The sequence below is a fragment of the Schistocerca serialis genome, chromosome 4, assembly GCF_023864345.2.
Source record: "Schistocerca serialis cubense isolate TAMUIC-IGC-003099 chromosome 4, iqSchSeri2.2, whole genome shotgun sequence".
NCBI classification, from domain to species: domain Eukaryota; kingdom Metazoa; phylum Arthropoda; class Insecta; order Orthoptera; family Acrididae; genus Schistocerca; species Schistocerca serialis.
The window spans coordinates 276,929,010-276,938,730 of NC_064641.1; the positions used below are offsets into that span (position 1 = coordinate 276,929,010).

At 42.9% G+C, this 9,721-nt stretch overlaps 1 protein-coding gene across 1 annotated transcript in view; it reads right to left on the reverse strand.

The window, feature by feature from the left end:
* The window catches only part of LOC126474395 (alpha-2B adrenergic receptor-like), a 100,251-nt gene extending 90,731 nt beyond the window's left edge, over nucleotides 1–9,520 (reverse strand). Inside the window, exon 1 of the mRNA XM_050101864.1 lies at nucleotides 9,381–9,520. Coding sequence (XP_049957821.1) covers nucleotides 9,381–9,505 — 125 coding nt within the window. The 5' untranslated portion in view covers nucleotides 9,506–9,520. The remainder of the gene's footprint in view (nucleotides 1–9,380) is intronic.
* Between the last annotated feature and the right edge of the window lie 201 nt (nucleotides 9,521–9,721).

Genomic DNA, 9,721 nt, shown 5'->3' on the forward strand with positions numbered 1-9,721 from the left:
TACATATTCTGAACAAAGATGCTGAAGAGAATATAGTCCCGTTTTTAATCAGAAGCCGAATAAATAATTTTGAAAAGAACTGTAAGTGGATCTATCGCGTATATAATTAAGGAAGCATTTGTGATATTTCGCGAATGTTTATCAGACGATTTGAAAACCAAATCAGGATCTGCCTTACGCATTAGAGGGAGTGGTGGTAGTCGATGCTGGGTGAGCAGAGTGACACGCTTCGGCAAAGTGTCATTCCACTTTTACAGCTTTTGAATACAAATGAAAGGCAGACAAACCAAAACAGAATCATATGAGCTTTAGAATGGAGTTTGACTCCTATTTTTAACTTCAGTATTCTTGATAGTCATCTGATATCGCCTGGTAAAATAACATAAAAATAACAGACGCTATTTGTATTGTTTTAGCACACGGCAATTGAGCAACTAATAATAGCAAATCTGTATGAAATACACTAATATAAAAGGTACAAAAATCCTCTATAACTCTACGTAATTCAGACGAGAGCGCGAGCTAAAATAAAAGCTACTGGTGATGGTAAAACTTTGCTGAAAAGAGTTGTGCGCACGTATTTACTACGTAACGAACTGCTTTGTAAGTCCTTGGACTAAAGACAAAACCTTAATGGAAATTTTCTTCCGCCGTTGAAGCCTTCTTCATATGCAGCATTATTTCTTTTACATTTCGCCGTTCAGTTTCCCTCTGTGATAGAAAAACTAATTCTGTAAATGTGTACTCCTACAATAAATCAAGAAATGAAGGGGAAGAAGAAACAAATCTTAGATATCTCGAAGAGGTCCAGAATAAATGGAATTCGCCAAACTCTGACATTTTCTTAACACACTGACAAAAATACAGGAACAAAGAAATACAGTTGGCGGTATGATGCGTCACCATTGTACCGATTCGTTTGTAAATACATCTTACCGTTCCTTCAGTTTCAACACTCTTCGCTGCTACCCCAAACGAAAACGTTTCTTGTCACGGATAAACTGTTCGTAAGCAAACGTCACTTTATATTGCTACAAAAAGTATTGTGTAGTTTGTACACTTCACTACATACGACTCGATTGTGATATACGTTTTTCTTCAACGTTCGACAGTAGCGTCACTACTGAAACCCACGATGTATTAAAACATCAGATGTGAATAAAATAAATTTTCATTGTTGAGCTTTGTTTAGAGAATCATAAATTAGTATCCCACAAAAAACTCAATTCCTGACATAGGTAAAGTTACTTGCATCATTAATGTACATACTTGTTTTGCTATTGTCATCAGCATTACATCGAAATCGATATCTCAGATTTATAAAGAACCAGGAGTTGCCCATTCTGTGATTAGCCTCAGCTCGTCTTGTATTTCTATGAGCAATGTAATGAGAGACACGTAACACGCAGTAACACCTCTTTCACACTTCGCCATAATGCGATGACCCGTCCAAGCATCCGTAGAACACAAAGGAATCCCAAAGGCTTTGGGGAATTACCATGATAGATGACAATTTGTGCGAAACTCACGAAGACTGATCTCATTTTGTTTCATGGTACTTCCATATCGGTCGATCGTTTCAAAAATAGGACCAATAGAATTGAAATATGGTAATTTGTATTGACAGTAAATCTTAGTATAGTATAGTATCGCTCTCATGGGCTGCTCCTCAAATTATTCCTACACAATTCGGAAGCGAAAATTCGCTGAAAATTAAGGGGTCTCATGAGAAATGAGGTCCTACAAAGAATTGGTAAGGAAAAAAAAAATGCACAACACTAACTGTAGCAAGGAGTAAGGTGACAGGCCAAAAGTTAATACATCAGGGAATAACTTGCTTTAAATTAGAGGGAGCTGTAGAGGGTAAAATCATTAGGTGAAGACTGGCATTTGAAGTATGTATACCACAGATAAATGATGGTTTGAGATTGGAACATATCGTACAACACATAAATGATGGCCTTGGGTGTAGGTCCTTCTCTGAGACTGACACAAAAGAAGTTAACGTGGAGGGCCGCGTCGGACCATTTGGAGGAGTGATGAAAAACAAAACAAGCTGCATTGTTATCGTGTACACCCTGCTATAGTCCACAGTATTTGATGGTGACAATTACGAACATCAACACTTCGTGGTCATCATTGTCTGGCGGTCTGTCCTTACCTTTAAGTTTTCCAGATGTATGTCAGTCAGTGTAAATCACTGAAGGAGAGCGGAAGTTCCTGTTAAAAAACACGAACGCTACACGCGGTCAAAAAAAGTACGAAATCTGTGTTAGTGGAACATTAGGCGAAATACGGCCAAGACACTGATTTAAACAGCATAGGTGTAATATAGCAAAGGAAAGCAACACTTATGGAAAGGGAGACCACAAAAAAAAAAAAAAGATTTACAAGAAAGAATTCAGTTTCAGTAGACAAGTTGGCTACAGGCTTCCAGTTTTGTGGCTGCCCGTCAAACAGAAAGTATGAAAGGAACACAGACTACGACCAGGACGCCATCTCTGCATCATGACCATAATAAACGTTTCCCCTCTCTCTCCCTCCGATTTTTCGCTTTCTATCCATTGGAAATGGCCACCGATAAAACTCAGAAGAATTTTATCCAGTAACCCCACTCCTTCAGAATAAGCGCGAGGAAACTCCCTTTCGTAAGCGTACATGACACTGGTATTTGGCACTTCTCAGCCAACCGGAAACATCAGAAGACCATGAAGGACATCTTAGCACAGTGGTCGAAACATCCACTGTGTAAGAAGAAACTCATCGGCAACATGAGGCGGTCTGACAGTCTAAAAAATTTTACCTTTAATGTAAAACAAGTTTACCTGAATTAACGGCGTTTACATCACTAAAGTCAACCATCTTTTGTTCAAATTAAAGGCCATCCCTTGAAGGTCTAACCTCTTTCTATTTACGTGAAACGCTCAGATATTCCACTCACCGACATGATAGGAGCATTATGTAATTCAGAGGTTATAGAATGTACATGGAAAACACCACTGTTTGCAGTGTATGACCCGTTCTTAAAACAGATCTACAGTCAACACATTGCCAAATATATAAATTAGCTATTTGCTAATTAAATTTTCTCTCATTTTATGCTGACAATGGAAATCCTATTGCCAAATAATCTGTGGGACTAACTTTACAACTAACACTTTGCACCTGGACTCCTATTAAATGTGTTTATTTATTTACAACTGCAATTTTGGGCTATATACCATTCTAAAGAGATAGCATATTCATTCCTCTTGAGGTCATTATTCTCGTGGCAGCCTGGCTGGAGTGTGGATGAAACACGTAATAATGATTAACAATGGGTCGATGTCCTCTTAACAGGAATGATAACTCGTCAGCCGACTTCATAATGACTGTTACTTCAAAATAGCACAACAGCTCAAATTCGCTACTGTACATAAGTACACACATTTAATAAGAGTCCTAGAGGAAAATATTATTTATAATAATGTGGAGGATTATGGATGCCAGCCGGCCGCGGTGGTCTCGCGGTTCTAGGCGCGCAGTCCGGAACCGCGCGACTGCTACGGTCGCAGGTTCGAATCCTGCCTCGAGCATGGCTGTGTGTGATGTCCTTAGGTTAGTTAGGTTTAAGTAGTTCTAAGTTCTAGGGGACTGATGACCACAGCTGTTAAGTCCCATAGTGCTCAGAGCCATTTGAACCATGGATGCCAATAAACAGAAAACACTCGTAGTTGGAAGAACTAACTGAAATAAAATTATGTAATTTATGGGAGACGGGGACACATTTGTTCAGGGACCACGTATAAGCAGAGCACTTTTGTCAAGAACCATTTTTGTTAGAGCGACAGTGGAAGATCAGTGCAGTCATCTACTGAGGGCTCCCACAAACTTTACGGCACCATCTGAGCGTAGGTCTTCACGCGAAGAGCTTAGTTGTGTTTTTGTGCAACATGAGCAAATTTTGTTACCCAAATATTGAAGGTGCTATGGAGGGTACCTTTGGCTGGTCCCGACGGAGGTTCGAGTCCTCCCTCGGGCATGAATGTGTGTGTGTTTGTCCTTAGGTTTATTTACGTTACGTAGTGTGTAAGCTTGGGGACTGATGACCCTAGCAGTTAAGTCCCATAAGATTTCACATACATTTTTGAGGGTACCTTTTAGAATTTAGAGTAAATAAACAAAAGATAATTCTGCTTTACATGGTAGATTAGTATAATTCGAAAGCCTGAAAGTTGCTATTGTAGTTTCGAAACTAATGCAAACATGGCGATGGAGACGTTTAGGCATGTGTGTTTCGACAGGCTTACGCACTATTTTGTATTTCTATCCTAACGGATACCCCACTGGAGGAAACTTTAAGGCAACACCAATTGGAAACGCAGTGTAAAGCAATGATGGCACACGAGAATAAAAGGTAGCTAAAATTGCTGTATGAATCTAATGAATCTCAAACAGAAAGCATTAATTCTATGATAGCGAGGACTGATAAGGGCAAGAAATTGCGAAAAGCAAGCACATGTGTTCTTTAATGTTCTGGCCAATGGCGGGTTTTAATATGGTAATTCTCCATGCACTCCTGTTTTCTGCCACCTACATTACTACTCTCCAATTTACAATTAAATGCCTGGCAGAGGGTTCATCGAACCACCTTGGAGCTGTTACTCTACCATTTCGCTCTCTAGCAGCGAGTGCGGAAAGAATGTAAATCTTTCTGTAGAAGCTCTGATTTAGTTTGTTTTATTACGATGATGATTTCTTCCATCTAGGTTGGCGGCAATAAAATATCTTCACATTCATAGGAGAATGTTGGTGATCGAAATTTCGTGAAAAGATCTCCCCGTAAAGCAAAACGCCTTTGTTTTAACGACTGCCAATCTCAACTCGATTATTATACTCGCGACACTTTCTCCCTTATTTCGCGGCAATATACGTAAAACGCGCTGCCCTTCTTTTTGGATATTTTCGATGTCCACCGTCAATCCTATCTGGTGAGAATCTCTCAACGTACAACAGTACTCTAGCAGAGGACAAAAAACGCAGTGTGTACAGTCTCTTTCGTGGACCTGTTGCATCTGCAAAGTGTTCTGCCAATAAAATGCAGTCTTTGTTTTGCCTTCCCCACAACTTTATCTATATGGTCGTTCCAGCTTAAGTTATTCGTAATTGTGTTTTCTAAGTATTTACTCGAGCTGACAGTCTTTAAATTTGTGTGATTTATTGTGTAAACGAAATTTAACAGAATCCTTTATGTACTTATGTGTATGACCTCACACTTTCCCTAATTGGGGCCGGCCGAGGTGGCCGAGCGGTTCTAGGCGCTGCAGTCTGGAACCGCGCGACCGCTACGGTCGCAGGTTCGAATCCTGCGTCGGGCATGGATGTGTGTGATGTTCTTAGGTTAGTTAGGTTTAAGTAGTTCTAAGTTCTAGGGGACTGATGACCTCAGAAGTTAAGTCCCATAGTGCTCAGAGCCATTTGAACCATTTTTTTCCCTAATTGGGAGACAACTGGCACTTTTCTTAACATTCAAATATCATGTCTACATCATTTTGCAATTGGTTTTGAATTTCCGATGGTTTTACTAGAGGGTAAATGTCAGCATCATCTGCAAACAATCTAAGAGGGTTGCCCATATTGTGTCCTATAACATTTCTTTGACGGATACCAGATTTTCACTCGTGTTTCAATCATTGACTTCCAACCAGTTACTACCAACTGTGAGCTTTCTGACGGAAAATCACGAATACAATCGTACAGCTGAAGCAATACTCTCTAGCCATGCAATTTTATTAGAAGTCTCTTGTGTGAAACAGTGTCAGGAGCCTTCTGGAAATCTAGAAATATGGAATCAGTTTGAGGTGCCCTTTCAACAGCATGCCCTGTCGATAGCACTCATTACATCGTGCGAATAACGAGCTAGATGTGTTTCATAAGAACGATATTTTCTTAATCTTTGCTTACTGTGTGTCAATAGACCGTTATCTTCGAGATAAGTCTTCATGCTCGAACACAGCGTATGCTCAAAAATCCTACTGTAAAGCGACGTCAGTGATACGGGTCTGTAATTCAGCGGATTACACCTATGTACGGAGGTAGGCAGTGGCAAACCACCTCCACTAGGCAAAAGGTTCAAATGGCTCTGAGCACTATGGGAGTTAACATCTATGGTCATCAGTCCCCTAGAACTTAGAACTACTTAAACCTAACTAACCTAAGGACATCACACAACACCCAGCCATCACGAGGCAGAGAAAATCCCTGACCCCGCCGGGAATCGAACCCGGGAACCCGGCCGTGGGAAGCGAGAACGCTACCGCACGACCACGAGATGCGGGCACCTCCACTAGGACCTTGCCTAGTACGGCGATGCGGGTCTCTCGCATCGTTCCCCTACGCTCTGTCAAGGAGTATGGGACTTCATCATCATCACCATCATCACTCTTATGGAGTACCGTTGCTAGTTGTGCGACTGAATTCGTGATTTATTGTTCGTAGTGATTGACGAGAAGTCATTTAGTGAAACGGAAGTGATACCTGCATTTTCCTAAAGAAGTCTTATATGCCACCTACTGTTCTTAATGTACGTGCATTGATTAATACACAGAGCAGCTGTCTTTGTTTGAAGATGATACTGTCGTTTACCTTTTAGAATCATCAGAATAGCAACACGACATGAAAAACGAGTTTTACAAGTATTTGTACGGTGCGAGAGTGGAAAATGCCCTAATAAATAGAAAGTGTTAGGTCCTTCATATGAGTACTAAGAAGAATCTAATAATTCGCCGTCACACAATAACTCACGCAAATTTCAAGGCAATCGATTCCCCTGAACATCTAGTGATTTAAAACAAAACAAAAATTTTAGCACTATCAGATTGAATATGATGTGGGGAAGAGGAAACAAAAGCAGTCTTTTATTAAAAGAACACTTAGAAAACGAAACAAATCTACCAAAGTGACTGCCTACACTGCGCTTGTGCGTTCTCTTCTGCAGTAGCGCTGGACGGTATGTGATCCTTAGCACGTAGGACCAGCGGAGGACATCGAAAGAGTTCAAAGGACAGATCGTTTGTATTATCGCAACATGGGGGAGAGTGCTTCCCAGGTGTGGTACGCTAGTTAGGGTGGCAGTTGTTAGACAGTTTTCCGTTGTGGCGATATCTTTTCGTGAAGTTACAAGGCCCGACAAAGTCCTCCAAATGTGAACATCTTTTGTTGACTCCAACCTACATAGGGAGAAATGATCATCATAATAAAATATGCGAAATACGAGGGTTGTCCTGCAAGTAAGTTCCGATCTGTGACGAAATGGAAACCACTGGAAAAATCCAGTAAAGCTTTGCACAGATGTGTTGGGCAGTGTCTCTAATATGTCCGTCGATCGTGTCGCGTCGCTCTTTTCAGTTTTGAGTGAACAGTGAGCATGTAAAGCTCCGTAGGGAATAGCATCTCCCGCCAAGCATGAGAGCCTGATTAGAGATTTCGCCTGTGCCATGTAGCCCACATAACACAACCGCCGAGCAGTTCCTTTTTCATGTCAATTCTCGGCCACACACTGCAGAGGCAACGATGACGCTCCTGCAGCGTTTCCGATGAGAAGTGTTTGATCACCAACAATACAGTCCGTAATTGGCTCCCCCTGAGTCTCATTTCTGCTCACAGGAACCGCTGGCTATGAAGACAAAATTTTTCCACAAACAACGAGCTGCAGACCAGTGCAGATAACTGGCCGAAATCACCGGCGGCTGCTTTTTCCGACGAGGATATTGGAAAGTTCATACAACACTACGACAACACTCGAATCTGGAGTGGCCTCTATGTAGAGAAGTACGTGGAAGGTGTACCTAACTTTTGCAAATATAACGTTTCTTGTTTTCACTGTGGTTTCCATTTCGCGACCGACCGGAACTTACTTTCAGGACAATCCTCGTAAATGCTCGCAGTGAAACATATTGGCACGTTTCATTCGGGAGTGGAATATTCTAGAAATATTCTGAAAGTGGTAATATGAACCCTGTACCAAATACTTAAGTGTGAGAGCTCACACTCTGCAGAGTAGTCATGTCATTGTATAGGTACACATGAAGACCTACAATACACAGAATACAGATACGCGGCCGAGTCATATTAATGCGATCACCGCCTACGTTTGACCTCAACGTGTAGTCAACACCGACAGCAGTGGAGGGCATATATGTGTATCGGGGGATTCGGAAAGTAGTTGTCGCTGTCGTAATGTGGAAACGAAGCTCGTATTTATCCAACGTCCAAAACAGCCTTCGGGCCAAGGGTGGGTGCATTTAGAAAACGGTTAGTTTTTAAATTTTACGCGTGCCGTTCTGGTTTAAGTACACCCTGCATGACAAGATGGCGCTGCCCAAACCCAGCGCCGAGGTAACCGTGGTGCACGACGGGCCATATATGACAAGGGTGAAGACCGGCTGCGGAGCAGCGGACGGGCGAACAAACGTGCAGCTGTTGAGCAACTGACGACCCTTAATCAAGGACCTGCTGACCGTGTCTTCTGCACGACGCCTGGTCATGTATCCATTCTGGCTACTACCCTTCGGCGACGAAGGGTCATGAAGTTGTAAGTCACTACTGCAACTGGACGTTCACTGAGTGACGATTGGTAGTCTTTTGAGATGTACGTATGACGTTTCATGCACCATCGCACATGGCCGTTGGCGTTTACAGCGTGAAACGTCTTAAAGCCTACTCCCTGCAACAATCGTCGGAAAGGTCCAGGCCTGAGGGCATTCTACGGCTGATACTGGAACCCACAGTGGATCAACATAAGTGCCCAACTATCCTTGGGAACCACATCCAAACTATAGGTAGTTAATTTTTTCCTCGGTACGATGGCATCTACCAGCAGGACCACGCAATGTATCACACATCTCGCAGTGTACGTGCGTGGTTTCGCAGAACACCAGGATGAGTTACCGTAGTCGCTCGGCCATCGAACACATTTAAATCCAATCGACAAGCTGCTTAGGGTGTTCGCGCCGTGGATCCTCAACTGAGAAACTTGGTGCAGTTGATCAACGCACTATAGTGGCCAAGGCTCCAACTTCTCGCCAGTATCATCCAGAACCTCATTGACTTCCTGCATTCTCGCAATGGTAGGGCTGCAAAAGTAGGTTATTCAGGCTCGTGACAGGTAGTCACATTTATGTGATTGGACACAGTAAATTAACTAGATATTATATATCGAACTCCATCTAACGGTCGCTCAGAAGTCCCTTGCAGTATCCCCAGCATCCCATACCTGTTCCTGCCAATAGGTAGAGTTAGTAGATACTCTTTCTTCCCAAACGGCTAGTGGGTAGAGAGACAAAGAGTACGCACCGGCGGCGGAGGCAGCCGTGGCCTCGGTGTCTGCGCCGGCGCCGGGCGAGGCGGGCGTCGTGGTGAAGGAGGTGCACTTGTCGTCGGGCGGTGGTCGCCGCGGCGGCTTGCGGATGCCGCGGCGCGCGCGCGCTTTGGCCGCGTAGTAGATGCGGATGTAGACGAACACCATGATGCAGCTCGGGATGTAGAACGAGCCCAGCGCCGAGTACAGCACGTAGCCAATATCGTTGCTCAGCTGCAACAAGCAAAAGCACCAGCCTGTGTCATTCGCCTGTATGCAATAACGTCTCTGAAAAGTATAGCATATGATAAAAGTTTGCAGTTAGGTCCAGAGAAAAACCTTCCTTCATAAATCCCAGTGTAAAATCGTAGATACACTGAAGCA